At 39.6% G+C, this 19,435-nt stretch overlaps 1 protein-coding gene across 2 annotated transcripts in view; it reads left to right on the top strand.

Annotated features, from left to right (window-relative positions):
- The window catches only part of LOC135550013 (voltage-dependent calcium channel gamma-7 subunit-like), a 40,598-nt gene that overhangs the window by 12,830 nt on the left and 8,333 nt on the right, over positions 1 to 19,435 (top strand). For both annotated transcript variants that reach the window (XM_064980439.1, XM_064980438.1), the window contains exon 3: positions 3,239 to 3,328. In XM_064980439.1, coding sequence (XP_064836511.1) covers positions 3,239 to 3,328 — 90 coding nt within the window. The remainder of the gene's footprint in view (positions 1 to 3,238; positions 3,329 to 19,435) is intronic.

Genomic DNA, 19,435 nt, shown 5'->3' with positions numbered 1-19,435 from the left:
AAAGTCTTGCTAAAATTACGTGCAACCATGTCGGTCACCATGACTTGATCAGCTGCTTAGCCAACTTGTTGCAATTGCAGCTAGCTTACTAAGATAAGGGTTAGCTAGCTAGCTCTCTCTATCTTTACTTTCAAATAAACCGCTGGTTTACGGTAGCTTGCCCTGAAATTGTAGACATGCTGCCCCCAAATTAATAGGAACTGTTATCAGAAATCAGTCCGTAGATCCGCATGTTTCTCCGCAATCGTTACTCGGGTCAGAGAGCAGCAGCTGGGCTGGCGGCAGATCAGGCCCTAGTTGCTTCTCCAAACGTATTCGTTGTGATAAAATAATGTTGCTAAAGTAGCTAGCTAATGGAGAAAGCACTTGGTGTTTAGCATTGAGTGTGTGGACCAGGTTCGCTTCCTATTAATTTCATACGAAGTGACTGGCTTAGAGCTAATGCCATGGAGATATTTAAACTAGTTGTTGGGCACATTGTCCAAATCAAGAAATACCAAACTTGTAGTTGTAAAATTGAGCGACTAAGACTTCATCATCAAAAAAACTTCACAATCAATTACGTATCAATTTTTACACAGAGTTTATAATAATTCGGACTATTTGAGGGTGAAGTGGGTTCATTAGGCAATGTCACCTAGGTAATATCAGACAGAGGGAAGCGAAGCAAGAGCCCTTTCTCTTCCCAAAATCTGTCCCTCATTGAATTTTTTTTTTTAAATCAATGAATCTCATTGTTAGGGCGGAAACAAAAACATCTCATCATTATATCTCTATCTCTGGTAATATTTATGGCAGCCCATTGTAGCCAGATTACTTTCAAGCTATCCCATTACCCTTTGCGAAATACGAGTAGGGTCTGTCTGCGGACTGCAGACTGGTGGGCGCGGCGTGTAGTACCGATGGAATTACACACAGCACCCACCAAGTAGTACCACTCCAGAGTGGGGTTCAACAGGGTCTGGCTCCAGCAGATATGTCTACTTCCTAGCTAACTAGCTAGTGTTCATGTAGTGACATAATGCTTATAGTGATGTAATGCAAGTGGGCGTGGCATGTAATGATGTAATACTAATGGGCTTCCTACTGTTACAAGTACCCTCAATGGCAGTGGGTGTGGAGTGTAGTGGACACAGCGTGTAGTGGGTATGGCGTGTAGTTACTGCAGTCTGCAGATAGATATTTAAGTGATAATGCCAGAGAAGCCGGTGTTTGGAGGACATATTGGCACTGGTGTTGTTAGACCCGAGACAATGTCGAAGGTCGGCAAACCATGCCAATATATTCTCCAAACACTGGCTTCTCAGGCATTATCACCTTATACAATATACAATACAATTATCACTTTATACAATGGTTACCAACATAATCAAATAATAATTGTCATATTTTCATAAAAAAACATTATTTGGATTAATTTATTCATACTATTTCATCCTTCCACAATATATAGTCTCGAAACAAATCTAGGCTTGTCACCCAAGCCGGCTTGTCGTTTGTTCTATTGGTTTGGTTGCCAGAGATGCTACCCAGTCGTTCAGTCTTTTTGTTCTGTATCTACAGACGCGACCCAGTCGTTCGTTCTAAATGTTCCATTGCTATACTGCCTGGCAACATTCTTATCCCTTGCTTGCTAACTAGCCAACTATGGCTAACTTACAGTCACGTCAAACGGTGCAGACAGAATAACAACAGCAGCTGCATTTGTTTAAGCTGTTTTCTCGTGACATTTATTTGGACACATCCATAATGAGCTAATGAAGCACGATTTCGCCTGGCATAGAAAATGTGCTCTCTCTCATTAGGACACTGTTGTTCAGAGGAGCTAGCCAACAACACAGCTAACACAATCACTTCAAACTGAAGCTGGCAAGACTGCAAACTAGCTGCACTTCGTTTCGTTTGATCTTTTTTCAATTCACATTTCTTTGTATATATCCATACAAATAATGCCAGCTGATTCATGATTTTGACTGCTGAGAAATGCTGCCTGCCTCTCTCTGGTCCAGACTCCCGACCGCTACACATTCATTACTATGGGACAGGTGGATTTCAATTTTGAATATTGAAACAATGTTGCAAATGTTGGAGAGACAGACAGCAAGGTCTATACAAATCTCCACAGTTGAAAACTAAATGTTAGTCTAAAATAAATGTGAGGTAATGTATATAGATGCTTTTTATATTGGAGATGAAGTTTATAACTTCCCTGCCAGAGCTGATGAGACAGTGGATTGCACAGTCAGATGGAACAGAGTAAATAGGCATTTTAACATCATAGATTTAACTGGTGGTAACTTGTGGAATAGACACCGGCTGGAATGTGCTTTTAACCAATCAGCATTCAGGATTAGACCCACCCGTTGTATAACATTGGACAGATCAGTGCACGCAGAATCAACGCGCTATCTGACGTAAAGACAATGATTGTTACCCATGACTCAGAGACTTTAGTCTGCTAAGGTCGAAGGGAAGGCTTAAGGAAAAATGTACACAAACACACACACACACACACACATGCCCCTCTAGCCAGGGTTATATTGGTGGCCCTCCAGGGGAATGGCATTGTTTGTGCTGGTGCCTGGTACACAAGGTGAAAGGTGAAAGATGCTGCTGTCGTGTGGAATGTGGCTTTCCTCACTGACTGTTCACCTCCGTGCCACTCTGATTAAGTGTCCCCCTCTCTGTCCAAATTCCAGGTTAATGACTTCTTCTCCATTCCACCCCTTGTGTCTCTTCTGCTCATCCACTATAAACCTTGATTTCCACTCTCCCTCTGGGCCTATTTTCTCTCTCTCTCTCTCTCTCTCTCTCTCTCTCTCTCTCTCTCTCTCTCTCTCTCCCTCTCTTTCTTTCTCTCTCCCCCTCTCTTTCTTTCTCTCTCTCTCTCTTTCTCTCTCTCCCCCCTCTCTCTCTTTCTCTCTCTCTCCCCCTCTCTTTCATTCTCTCTCTCCCCCTCTCTTTCTCTCTCTCTCTCTCTCTCTCTCTTCCCCTCTCTCTTTCTATCTCTTTCTCTCTCTCTCCCCCCTTCTTTCTCTCTTCTCTCTCTCTCTCTCTCTCTCTCTCTCTCTCTCTCTCTCTCTCTTTCTCTCCCTCTTTCTCTCTCTCTCTTCCCCCCTCTCTTTTTCTCTCTCCCTCTCTCTCACTCTCTCTCTCTCCCCCCCTCTCTCTCTCTCTCTCTCGCTCTCTCTCTCTCTCTCTCTCTCTCTCGCTCTCACTCTCACTCTCTCTCTCTCAGGACCTGAAAAGGGGAGATGTGTAGCATCAGAGTACTTCACCACTGAAGCTGAGATAGATATTGTGACCGAAAACACTGCAAATATACTGAGTAAGTGATGACACCTGACCACAGTGAGAAATGTAGAGGAAAATAACCCCTGCATGTCATTGTGTAATTTCTTCATGCACCAAAAGGCTCTACCCAGGAAACATAATGAGGCAAAATAGTTCCCAACCTCCCGACAAGTTGAACAGACATGTGACAGAAATGGAATAATGTTTCCCTGAATGAAGGGAGGTGGGGATTTGGGTGGGGTCACAATCAAAAGTAACAGTCAGTATCTGGTGTGGCCACCAGCTGCATTAAGTACTGCAGTGCATCTCCTCCTCATGGACATTCACCAGATTTGCCAGTTCTTGCTGTGAGATGTTACCCCACTCTTCCATCAAGGCATCTGCAAGTTCCCGGACATTTCGGGGGGGAATGGCCCTAGCCCTCACCCTCTGATCTAACAGGTCCCAGACGTGCTCAATGGGATTGAGATCTGGGCTCTTCGCTGGCCATGGCAGAACATTGACATTCCTGTCTTGCAGGAAATCATGCACACAACGAGCAGTATGGCTGGTGGCATTGTCATGCTGGAGGGTTATGACAAGATGAGCCTGCAGGAAGGGTACCACATGAGGGAGGAGGATGTCTTCCCTGTAACGCACAGCATTGCGATTGCCTGGTGTCCACCCCTGGTGAGACAAAACCGCGACTCGTCAGTGAAGAGCACTTTTGGCAGTCCTGTCTGGTCCAGCGATGGTGGGTTTGTGCCCATAGGCGACGTTGTTGCCGATGATGTCTGGTGAGGACCTGCCTTACAACAGGCCTACAAGCCCTCACTCAGTCCAGCCTCTCTCAGCCTATTGCGGACAGTCTGAGCACTGATGGAGGGATTGTGTATTCCTGGTGTAACTCGGGCAGTTGTTGTTGCCATCATGTACCTGTCCCGCAGGTGTGATGTTCGGATGTACCGATGCTGTGCAGGTATTGTTACACGTGGTCTGCCACTGCGAGGATGATCAGCTGTCCATCCTGTCTCCCTGTAGCGTTGTCTTAGGCGTCTAACACTCATTGCAATTTATTGCGCTGGCCACATCTGCAGTCCTCATGCCTCCTTGAGGCATGCATAAGGCACGTTCACGCAGATGAGCAGGGACCCTGGGCATCTTCTTTTTTTGTGTTTTTCAGAGTCAGTAGATAGGCCTCTTTAGTGTGACCTTAATTGCCTACCGTCTGTAAGCTGTATGTGTCTTAACGACCATTCCACAGGTGTATGTTCATGAATTGTTTATGGTTTGTTGAAAAAGCATGGGAAACAGTGTTTAAACCCTTTGCAATGAAGATCTGTGAAGTTATTTGGATTTTTACGAATTATCTTTGATAGACAGCGTCCTGAAAAAGGGACGTTTCTTTTTTTGCTGAATTTATTCAAATTATTTCAGATGTGGAAACTTGGAAAACCTTATAAACTGTACAACATTGTGGCCCAAAAGTGGACTGTATAGACCACAATGGAACCTGACAAACTAGGAAAAAGGACATTGACTTTACTACAGTAAATTGTTCTATAAAGCATGCTGCAGGTGTAACAAACTGTAGGGAATGAGAAACATTTTCTCTTGGGAATGAATGTTACTTAATCGTTATTTTATATGATTTCCTTTCTTTGTGATTGACAGGCGATACAATTGAATTAGGATGGTGGGGGCTGATATTAAATAAAACATGTGTTTCTGTAAACAATTGCTCCCAATCCCAAGTCAACCTGTGTAACTACTTCATAAAGACTTTATAGTCATGTAAGAAAGGAAGGAAGTGAAGCAGATGACAATCTTTTTCTGTATAATTCATGTGTACACTCATTTGAATTAATAACACATGACTATTTACAATGACAGCAAGAGGCAAAAGGCCTCCTGTGGGGCAGGGGGCGAAGATTAAAAGTGTATGACAAGACAGACAACACACGGAAGACACTTGGCAACAGCACAGATACATCAGCAGACAGTGGACACAAAGCACATCACGACAGGAGAGACACCACCACAGTACATGACGGGAGACCTATGGCAACAAGACAACATTGCACACATTGTTAAGGGCAGACAACAGTACAACAAAATAGGCAGAGACAAAGCACAATCACGACAAGCGGGCCGTCACAACACTACATGATGGGAGATCAATGGCAACAGTGCAAAACATTGTAGGAACAGGCAACAGCATGAGGGACAAGTGGCAGACTACAATACAAGTAACAGCACTACTGAATAGACAAATAGACAAGGCAACAAATGATTGCAGAGCAAGCAGACAGATGTAAAAAAAAAGCCACATAATCAGTAGTCTGAGTTATTGGTTTGCATGTAGTGCAAACCAAGCATGATGTTTGCATAACAGCTACAACATAACATCTACAGCATAACAGCTGCAACATAACAGCTACAGCCTAACAGCTACAACATAACAGCTACAACATCAGAGCTACAGCGTAACAGCTGTAACATAACAGCAACAGCATAACAGCTGCAAAATAACATCTACAGCATAACAGCTGCAACATAACAGCTACAGCATAACAGCTACAACATAACAGCTACAACATAACAGCTACAGCATAACAGCTGCAACATAACAGCTACAGCATAACAGCTACAACATAACAGCTACAACATAACAGCTACAGCATAACAGCTGCAACATAACAGCTACAGCATAACAGCTACAACATAACATCTACAGCATAACAGCTGCAACATAACAGCTACAGCATAACAGCTGCAACATAACAGCTACAGCATAACAGCTACAACATAACAGCTACAGCGTAACAGCTGTAACATAACAGCTACAGCATAACAGCTACAGTTTAACAGCTACAGCATAACAGCTACAGCATAACAGCTACAACATAACAGCTACAACATAACAGCTACAGCATAACAGCTGCAACATTACAGCTACAACATAACAGCTACAACATCAGAGCTACAGCATAACAGCTGTAACATAACAGCTACAGAATAACAGCTGCAACATTACAGCTACAGCATACCAGCTACAACATAACATCTACAGCATAACAGCTACAACATAACAGCTACAGCATAACAGCTAAAACATTACAGCTACAGCATAACAGCTGTACCATAACAGCTACAGCGTAACAGCTGCAACATTACAGGTACAGCTTAACAGCTACAGCATTACAGATATGACAGAACAGCAACAGTATAACAGCTACAACATAACAGCCACAGCATACCAGCTACAGAATAACATCTACAACATAACATCTACAGTATAACAGCTACAACATAACAGCTACAGCATAACAGCTACAACATAACAGCTACAACATAACATCAGCAACATAACAGCTACAGCATACCAGCTACAACATAACAGCTACAGCATAACATCTACAACACAGCTTCAGCATAACAGCTACAACATAACAGCGACAGCATAACAGCTGTAACATAACAGCTGCAACATTACAGCTTCAGCATAACATCTACAACACAACAGATGCAGCTTAACAGCTACATCTTAACAGCTACAGCATAACAGCTACAGCATACCAGCTACAACATAACCGCTACAGCATAACATCTAGAGACATACAGCCACAGCATTAGAGCTACAACATAGAATATACAGCATAACAGCTACAGCATTAGAGCTTCAACATAACATAAACAGCATAACAGCTACATCATAACATCTAGAGCATAGCAGCAACAACATACCATCTACAGCATAACAGCTACAACATTACAGCAACAACATAACATTACAGCATAACAGCTACAGCATAACATCTACAAAAACAGCTACAGCATAACATCTACAACATAACAGCTACAACATAACATCTACAGCATAACAGCTACAACATAGCAGCTACAGCATTATAGCTACAGCATTACAACAACAACATAACAGCTACAACATAACAGCTACAACATTACAACAACAACATAACAACTACAACATAACAGCTCCAGCATAACAGCTCCAGCATAACAGCTACAGCAATACAGATACAAAATAACAGCTACAGCATAACATCTACAACATAACATCTACAGCATAACAGCTACAGCATTATAGCTACAGCATTACAACAACAACATAACAGCAAACATAACAGCTCTAGCTTAACAGCTACAGCATAACAGCTACAACATAACAGCTACAGCATAACAGCTACAGCATAACAGCTACAACATAACAGCTACAGCATAACAGCTGCAACATTACAGCTACAACATAACAGCTACAACATCAGAGCTACAGCATAACAGCTGTAACATAACAGCTACAGAATAACAGCTGCAACATTACAGCTACAGCATAACAGCTACAACATAACAACTACAGTTTAACAGCTACAGCATAACAGCTACAGCATAACAGCTACAACATAACATCTACAGCATAAAAGCTGCAACATTACAGCTACAGCATTACAGCTACAACATAACATCTACAGCATAACAGCTACAACATAACATCTACAACATAACAGCTACAGCATACCAGCTACAACATAACATCTACAGCATAACAGCTACAACATAACAGCTACAGCATTACAGCTACAACATAACAGCTACAGCATAACAGCTACAACATAACAGCTACAGCATAACAGCTACAACATAACAGCTGCAACATAACATCTACAGCATAACAGCTGCAACATAACAGCTACAGCATAACAGCTACAACATAACAGCTACAACATAACAGCTACAACATCAGAGCTACAGCGTAACAGCTGTAACATAACAGCAACAGCATAACAGCTGCTGAATAACAGCTGCAAAATAACATCTACAGCATAACAGCTGCAACATAACAGCTACAGCATAACAGCTACAACATAACAGCTACAACATAACAGCTACAGCATAACAGCTGCAACATAACAGCTACAGCATAACAGCTACAACATAACAGCTACAACATAACAGCTACAGCGTAACAGCTGTAACATAACAGCTACAGCATAACAGCTACAGAATAACATCTACAGCATAACAGCTGCAACATAACATCTACAGCATAACAGCTGCAACATAACAGCTACAGCATAACAGCTACAACATAACAGCTACAGCATAACAGCTGTAACATAACAGCTACAGCATAACATCTACAGTTTAACAGCTACAGCTTAACAGCTACAGCATAACAGCTACAACATAACAGCTACAGCATAACGGCTACAACATAACAGCTACAGCATAACAGCTGCAACATTACAGCTACAACATAACAGCTACAACATCAGAGCTACAGCATAACAGCTGTAATGTAACAGCTACAGAATAACAGCTGCAACATTACAGCTACAGCATAACAGCTACAACATAACATCTACAGCATAACAGCTACAACATAACAGCTACAGCATAACAGCTAAAACATTACAGCTACAGCATAACAGCTGTACCATAACAGCTACAGCGTAACAGCTGCAACATTACAGGTACAGCTTAACAGCTACAGCATTACAGATATGACAGAACAGCAACAGTATAACAGCTACAACATAACAGCCACAGCATACCAGCTACAACATAACAGCTACAGAATAACATCTACAACATAACATCTACAGTATAACAGCTACAACATAACAGCTACAGCATAACAGCTACAAGATAACATCAGCAACATAACAGCTACAGCATACCAGCTACAACATAACAGCTACAGCATAACATCTACAACACAGCTTCAGCATAACAGCTACAACATAACAGCTGCAACATAGCAGCTACAGCATAACAGCTGCAACATTACAGCTTCAGCATAACATCTACAACACAACAGATGCAGCTTAACAGCTACAGCATAACAGCTACAACATAACCGCTACAGCATAACATCTACAATACCAGCTACAGAATAAGAGATACAGCATTACAGCTACAACATAACAGCGACAGCATAACATCTAGAGACATACAGCCACAGCATTAGAGCTACAACATAGAATATACAGCATAACAGCTACCGCATTAGAGCTTCAACATAACATAAACAGCATAACAGCTACATCATAACATCTAGAGCATAGCAGCAACAACATCCCATCTACAGCATAACAGCTACAACATTACAGCAACAACATAACATTACAGCATAACAGCTACAGCATAACATTTACAAAATAACAGCTACAGCATAACAGCTACACCATAACAGCTACAGCATAAAATCTACAACATAACATCTACAGTATAACAGCTACAACATAGCAGCTACAGCATTATAGCTACAGCATTACAACAACAACATAACAGCTACAACATAACAGCTCCAGCATAACAGCTCCAGCATAACAGATACAGCATTACAGCTACAACATAACAGCTACAGCATAACATCCAGAGCAATACAGCCACAGCATTAGAGCTACAACATAGCATCTACAGCATAACAGCTACAGCATTAGAGCTTCAACATAACATAAACAGCATAACAGCTACATCATAACATCTAGAGCATAGCAGCAACAACATACCATCTACAGCATAACAGCTACAACATTACAGCAACAACATAACATTACAGCATAACAGCTACAGCATAACATCTACAAAATAACAGCTACAGCATAACAGCTACACCATAACAGCTACAGCATAACATCTACAACATAACATCTACAGCATAACAGCTACAACATAGCAGCTACAGCATTATAGCTACAGCATTACAACAACAACATAACAGCTACAACATAACAGCTACAACATAACAGCTACAGCATTACAACAACAACATAACAACTACAACATAACAGCTCCAGCATAACAGCTCCAGCATAACAGCTACAGCAATACAGATACAACATAACAGCTACAACATAACAGCTACAACATTACAGCTACAGCATAACATCTACAACATAACATCTAGAGCATAACATGTACAGCATTAGAGCTACAACATAGCATATACTGTATAACAGCTACAACATAACACCTAGAGCATATTAGCTACAACATAACAGCTACAACATAACATCTACAGCATAACAGGTACAGTATAACAGCTACAGCATAACATCTACAACTTAACAGCTACAGCATAACAGCTACAACATAACATCTACAGCATAACATCTACAACATAACATCTACATTATAACAGCTACAACATAGCAGCTACAGCATAACAGCTACAACATAACATCTACAGCATAACATCTACAACATTACAGCAACAACATAACAGCTACAGCATTATAGCTACAGCATTACAACAACCTTATAACATCAACAGCATAACAGCTACATCATAACAGCTACAACATAACATCTAGAGCATAGCAGCTACAACATAACATCTACAGCATAACAGCTACAGCGAACATCTGCAACATAACATCTAGAGCATAGCAGCAACAACATAACTTCTACAGCATAACAGCTACAACATAACAGCTACAGCATAACATCTAGAGCAATACAGCTAGAGCATTAGAGCTTCAACATAACATCAAAAGCATAACAGCTACAACATAACATCTAGAGCATAGCAGCTACAACATAACATCTAGAGCATAACAGCTACAACATAACAGCTACAGCATTACAGCTACAACATAACAGCTACAGCATAACAGCTACAGCATTAGAGCTACAACATAGCATCTACAGCATAACAGCTAAAGCATGAGAGCTTCAACATAACATAAACAGCATAACAGCTACATCATAACATCTAGAGCATAGCAGCTACAACATAGCATAACAGCTACAGCATAACATCTACAAAAAACAGCTACAGCATAACATCTACAACATAACATCTACAGCATAACAGCTACAGCATTATAGCTACAGCATTACAACAACAACATAACAGCAAACATAACAGCTCTAGCATTACAGCTCCAGCATTACAGCTACAACATAACAGCTACAACATAACAGCTACAGCATTACAACAACAACATAACAACTACAACATAACAGCTCCAGCATAACAGCTCCAGCATAACAGCTACAGCATTAGAGCTACAACATAGCATCTACAGCATAACAGCTAAAGCATGAAAGCATCAACATAAAATAAACAGCATAACAGCTACATCATAACATCTAGAGCATAGCAGCTACAACATAACATTACAGCATAACAGCTACAGCATAACATCTACAAAAAACAGCTACAGCATAACAGCTACAGCATAACATCTACAACATAACATCTACAGCATAACAGCTACAGCATTATAGCTACAGCATTACAACAACAACATAACAGCAAACATAACAGCTCTAGCATTACAGCTCCAGCATTACAGCTACAACATAACAGCTACAACATAACAGCTACAACATAGCAGCTACAGCATTACAGCAACAACATAACAACTACAACATAACAGCTCCAGCATAACAGCTACAGCATAACAGCTACAGCATAACAGCTACAACATAACAGCTACAGCATAACATCTACAACATAACATCTAGAGCAATACAGCTACAGCATTAGAGCTACAACATAGCATCTACAGCATAACAGCTACAGCATTAGAGCTTCAACATAACATAAACAGCATAACAGCTACATCATAACATCTAGAGCATAGCAGCTACAACATAACATCTACAGCATAACAGCTACAACATTACAGCAACAACATAACATTACAGCATAACATCTACAAAATAACAGCTACAGCATAACAGCTACAACATAACAGCTACAGCATAACATCTACAACATAACATCTACAGCATAACAGCAACAACATAACAGCTTCAACTTAACAGCTCCAGCATTACAGCTCCAGCATAACAGCTACAGCATTACAGATACAACATAACACCTACAGCATAACATCTACAACATAACATCTAGAGCATAACATGGACAGCATTAGAGCTACAACATAGTATATACTGTATAACAGCTACAGCATTAGAGCTTCAACATAACATCAACAGCATAACAGCTACAACATAACAGCTACAGCATTACAACAACAACTTAACAACTACAACATAACAGCTCCAGCATAACAGCTCCAGCATAACAGCTTCAACATAACATCTACAACATAACATCTACAACATAACATCTAGAGCATAACATGTAAGGCATTAAAGCTACAACATAGCATATACTGTATAACAGCTACAGCATTAGAGCTACAACATAGCATCTACAGCATAACAGCCTCAGCATTAGAGCTTCAACATAACACCAACAGCATAACACCTACAACATAACATCTAGAGCATAGGAGCTACAACATAACAGCTACAACATAACAGCTGCAGCATTACAACAACAGCATAACAACTACAACATAACAGCTCCAGCATAACAGCTCCAGCATAACAGCTCCATCATAACAGCTACAACATTACAGCTACAGCATTAAAGCTACAACATAACACCTACAGCATAACAGCTACAACTTAACAGCTACAACATAACAGCTACAACATAACAGCTACAGCATAACATCTACAACATAACATCTAGAGCATAACATGTAAGGCATTAGAGCTACAACATAGCATATACTGTATAACAGCTACAGCATTAGAGCTACAACATAGCATCTACAGCATAACAGCTACAACATAACATCTAGAGCATAGGAGCTACAACATAACAGCTACAACATAACAGCTGCAGCATTACAACAACAACATAACAACTACAACATAACAGCTCCAGCATAACAGCTCCAGCATAACAGCTACAACATAACAGCTCCAACATAACAGCTACAGCATAACAGCTACAACATTACAGATACAACATAACAGCTACAGTATAACATCTACAACATAACTTCAGAGCATAACAGCTACAGCATTAGAGCTACAACATAGCATTTACTGCATGACAGCTACAGCATTAGAGCTTCAACATAACATCAACAGCATAACAGCTACAACATAACATCTAGAGCATAGCAGCTTCAACATAACATCTACAGCATAACAGCTACAACATAACAGCTACAGCATAACATCTACAACATAACAGCTACAGCATAACAGCTTCAACATAACAGCTACAACATAACAACTACAGCATTATAGCTACAGCATTACAACAACAACATAACATCAACAGCATAACAGCTACATCATAACAGCTACAACATTACAGCTACAGCATTAAAGCTACAACATATAAGCTACAACATAACACCTACAGCATAACAGCTACAACTTAACAACTACAACATAACAGCTACAACATAACAGCTCCAGCATAACATCTACAACATAACATCTGGAGCAATACAGCTACAGCATTAGAGCTACAACATAGCATCTACAGCATAACAGCTACAGCATTAGAGCTTCAACATAACATAAACAGCATAACAGCTACATCATAACATCTAGAGCATAGCAGCTACAACATAACATCTACAGCATAACAGCTACAACATTACAGCAACAACATAACATTACATCATAACATCGACAAAATAACAGCTACAGCATAACAGCTACAACATAACAGCTTCAGCATAACATCTACAACGTAACATCTACAGCATAACAGCTACAACATAGCAGCTACAAGATAACATCTACAGCATTACAGCTCCAGCATAACAGCTCCAGCATAACAGCTACAGCATTACAGATACAACATAACACCTACAGCATAACATCTACAACATAACATCTAGAGCATAACATGGACAGCATTAGAGCTACAACATAGTATATACTGTATAACAGCTACAGCATTAGAGCTTCAACATAACATCAACAGCATAACAGCTACAACATAACAGCTACAGCATTACAACAACAACTTAACAACTACAACATAACAGCTCCAGCATAACAGCTCCAGCATAACAGCTTCAACATAACATCTACAACATAACATCTACAACATAACATCTAGAGCATAACATGTAAGGCATTAAAGCTACAACATAGCATATACTGTATAACAGCTACAGCATTAGAGCTACAACATAGCATCTACAGCATAACAGCCTCAGCATTAGAGCTTCAACATAACACCAACAGCATAACAGCTACAACATAACATCTAGAGCATAGGAGCTACAACATAACAGCTACAACATAACAGCTGCAGCATTACAACAACAGCATAACAACTACAACATAACAGCTCCAGCATAACAGCTCCAGCATAACAGCTCCATCATAACAGCTACAACATTACAGCTACAGCATTAAAGCTACAACATAACACCTACAGCATAACAGCTACAACTTAACAGCTACAACAGAACAGCTACAACATAACAGCTACAGCATAACATCTACAACATAACATCTAGAGCATAACATGTAAGGCATTAGAGCTACAACATAGCATATACTGTATAACAGCTACAGCATTAGAGCTACAACATAGCATCTACAGCATAACAGCTACAACATAACATCTAGAGCATAGGAGCTACAACATAACAGCTACAACATAACAGCTGCAGCATTACAACAACAACATAACAACTACAACATAACAGCTCCAGCATAACAGCTCCAGCATAACAGCTCCAGCATAACAGCTCCAACATAACAGCTACAACATAACAGCTACAGCATTACAGATACAACATAACAGCTACAGTATAACATCTACAACATAACTTCGAGAGCATAACAGCTACAGGATTAGAGCTACAACATAGCATTTACTGCATGACAGCTACAGCATTAGAGCTTCAACATAACATCAACAGCATAACAGCTACAACATAACATCTACAGCATAACAGCTACAGAATAACAGCTACAACATAACATCTACAGCATAACAGCTACAACATAACAGCTACAGCATAACATCTACAACATAACAGCTACAGCATAACAGCTTCAACATAACAGCTACAACATAACAACTTCAGCATTATAGCTACAGCATTACAACAACAACATAACATCAACAGCATAACAGCTACATCATAACAGCTACAACATTACAGCTACAGCATTAAAGCTACAGCATAACACCTACAGCATAACAGCTACAACTTAACAGCTATAACATAACAGCTACAACATAACAGCTACAGCATAACATCTACAACATAACATCTAGAGCATAACATGTAAGGCATTAGAGCTACAACATAGCATCTACAGCATAACAGCCTCAACATTAGAGCTTCAACATAACACCAACAGCATAACAGCTACAACATAACATCTAGAGCATAGGAGCTACAACATAACAGCTACAACATTACAGCTACAGCATTACAACAACAACATAACAACTACAACATAACAGCTCCAGCATAACAGCTCCAGCATAACAGCTACAACATAACAGCTACAGCATTACAGCTACAACATTACAGATACAACATAACAGCTACAGTATAACATCTACAACATAACTTCGAGAGCATAACAGCTACAGGATTAGAGCTACAACATAGCATTTACTGCATGACAGCTACAGCATTAGAGCTTCAACATAACATCAACAGCATAACAGCTACAACATAACATCTACAGCATAACAGCTACAGAATAACAGCTACAACATAACATCTACAGCATAACAGCTACAACATAACAGCTACAGCATAACATCTACAACATAACAGCTACAGCATAACAACTTCAACATAACAGCTACAACATAACAACTGCAGCATTATAGCTACAGCATTACAACAACAACATAACATCAACAGCATAACAGCTACATCATAACAGCTACAACATCACATCTACAGCATAACAGCTACAACATAACAGCTACAGCATTATAGCTACAGCAGTACAACAACAACATAACAGCTCCAGCATAACAGCTACAGAATTACAGCTTCAACATATCAGCTACAGCATAACAGCTACAGCATTACAGCTACATCATAACAGCTACATCATAACAGCTACATTATTACATCTACACAATAACAGCTACAACATAACAGCTACAACATAACAGCTACAGCATTACAACAACAACTTAACAACTACAACATAACAGCTCCAGCATAACAGCTCCAGCATAACAGCTACAGCATTACAGATACAACATAACAGCTACAACATAACAGCTACAACATATAAGCTACAGCATTAAAGCTACAACATAACATCTACAACATAACAGCTACAGCATAACAGCTTCAACATAACAGCTACAACATAACAACTGCAGCATTATAGCTACAGCATTACAACAACAACATAACATCAACAGCATAACAGCTACATCATAACAGCTACAACATCACATCTACAGCATAACAGCTACAACATAACAGCTACAGCATTATAGCTACAGCAGTACAACAACAACATAACAGCTCCAGCATAACAGCTACAGAATTACAGCTTCAACATATCAGCTACAGCATAACAGCTACAGCATTACAGCTACATTATAACAGCTACATCATAACAGCTACATTATTACATCTACACAATAACAGCTACAACATAACAGCTACAACATAACAGCTACAGCATTACAACAACAACTTAACAACTACAACATAACAGCTCCAGCATAACAGCTCCAGCATTACAGATACAACATAACAGCTACAACATAACAGCTACAACATATAAGCTACAGCATTAAAGCTACAACATATAAGCTACAACATAACACCTACAGCATAACAGCTACAACTTAACAGCTACAACATAACAGCTACAACATAACAGCTACAGCATAACATCTACAACATAAAATCTAGAGCATAACATGTAAGGCATTAGAGCTACAAAGTAGCATCTACAGCATAACAGCCTCAGCATTAGAGCTTCAACATAACACCAACAGCATAACAGCTACAACATAACATCTAGAGCATAGGAGCTAGAACATAACATCTACAGCATAACAGGTACAGCATAACAGCGACAGCATAACATCTACAACATAACATCTAGAGCATAGCAGCTACAACATAACATCTACAGCATAACAGCTACAGAATAACAGCTACAACATAACATCTACAGCATAACAGCTGAAGCATTAGAGCTTCAACATAACAACTACAGCATTATAGCTACAGCATTACAACAAAAACATAACATAACATCAACAGCATAACAGCTACAACATAACATCTAGAGCATAGCAGCTACAACATAGCATCTACAGCATAACAGCTACAGCATAACATCTACAACATCACATCTACAGCATAACAGCTACACCATAGCAGCTACAGCATAACAGCTACAACATAACAGCTACAACAAAACAGCTACAACATAACATCTACAGCATACCAGCTACAACATAACAGCTACAGCATTATAGCTACATCATTACAACAACAACATAACAGCTCCAGCATAACAGCTCCAGCATTACAGCTCCAGCATTACACCAACAACATAACAGCTCCAGCATAACAGCTACAACATAACATCAACAGCATTACACCAACAACATAACAGCTCCAGCATAACAGCTACAGCATTACAGATACAACATAACAGCCACAACATAACAGCTACAACATAACAGCTACAGAATTACAGCTTCAAAATATCAGCTACAGCATAACAGCTACAGCATTGCAGCTACAGCATTACAACTACAGCATAACAGCTACAACATAACAGCTACATTATTTTATCTACAGCATTACAGCTACATCATAACAGCTACATCATAACAGCTACATTATTTAATCTAAACCATAACAGCTACAACATAACAGCTACAGCATAACAGCTACAGCATTACAGATACAACATAACAGCTACAACATAACAGCTACAACATAATAGCTACAGAATTACAGCTACAGCATTACAGATACAACATATCAGCTACAACATAACAGCTACAGCATTACACCAACAACATAACAGCTCCAGCATAACAGCTCCAGCATAACAGCTACAGCATTACAGATGCAACATAACAGCCACAACATAACAGCTACAACATATCAGAGACAGCATAACAGCTACAGCATTGCAGCTACAGCATTACAACTACAGCATAACAGCTACAACATAACAGCTACATTATTTTATCTACAGCATTACAGCTACATCATAACAGCTACATTATTACATCTACACCATAACAGCTACAACATTACAGATACAACATAACAGCTACAGCATAACAGCTACAACATAACAGCTTCAGAATTACAGCTACGGCATTACAGATACAACATATCAGCTACAGCATAACAGCTACAGCATTACAGCTACAGCATTAGAGCTTCAACATAACAGCTTCAGAATTACAGCTACAGCATATCAGCTACAGCATAACAGCTACAGAATTACAGCTACAGCATTGCAGCTAAAGCATTACAGCTACAACATAACAGCTTCAGAATTACAGCTACAGCATATCAGCTACAGCATAACAGCTACAGAATTACAGCTACAGCATTGCAGCTAAAGCATTACAACTACAACATAAGAGCCACATTATTACATCTATAGCATTACAGCTACAGCATAACAGCTACATCATAACAGCTACATCTTAACAGCTACATTATTACATCTACACCATAACAGCTACAGCATAACAGCTACAACATAACAGCTACATCATAACAGCTACATCATAACAGCTACACCATAACAGCTACAGCATAACAGCTACAGCATAACAACTACAGCATAACAGCTACAACATAACAGCTACAGCATAACTTCTACAACATAACAACTACAGCATAACATCTACAACATAACAGCTACAGCATAACTGCTACAGCATAACAGCTACCGCATGACAGCTACAGCATAACATCTACATCATAACAGCTCTGGCATAACATCTACATCATAACAGCTACAGCGTAACATCTACAGCATAACAGCTACCGCATAACAGCTCCAGCATAACATCACCAGCATAACATCTCCAGCATAACATCTACAACATAACAGCTACAACATAACATCTAACACATAACATCTACAACATAATAGCTACAACATAATATCTACAGCATAACAGCTACAGCACAACAGCTACAACAATACATCTACAACATAACAGCTACAAATCATTCACATACTTGTATACCAGTTTAGACCATTCATTTTTGTTCAATGTGTTATGTATAGTGCATTCATTTATTTATGAACTTAATTATTCATAAATAGAGGAAGAGTATAACAGAAAGCATTTCCCACTGAATGCAGC

This window comes from Oncorhynchus masou, chromosome 12, assembly GCF_036934945.1.
Source record: "Oncorhynchus masou masou isolate Uvic2021 chromosome 12, UVic_Omas_1.1, whole genome shotgun sequence".
NCBI lineage: Eukaryota > Metazoa > Chordata > Actinopteri > Salmoniformes > Salmonidae > Oncorhynchus > Oncorhynchus masou.
Note: the sequence above shows the minus strand (reverse complement) of the source record. Positions and strands in the feature narration are given on the sequence as shown.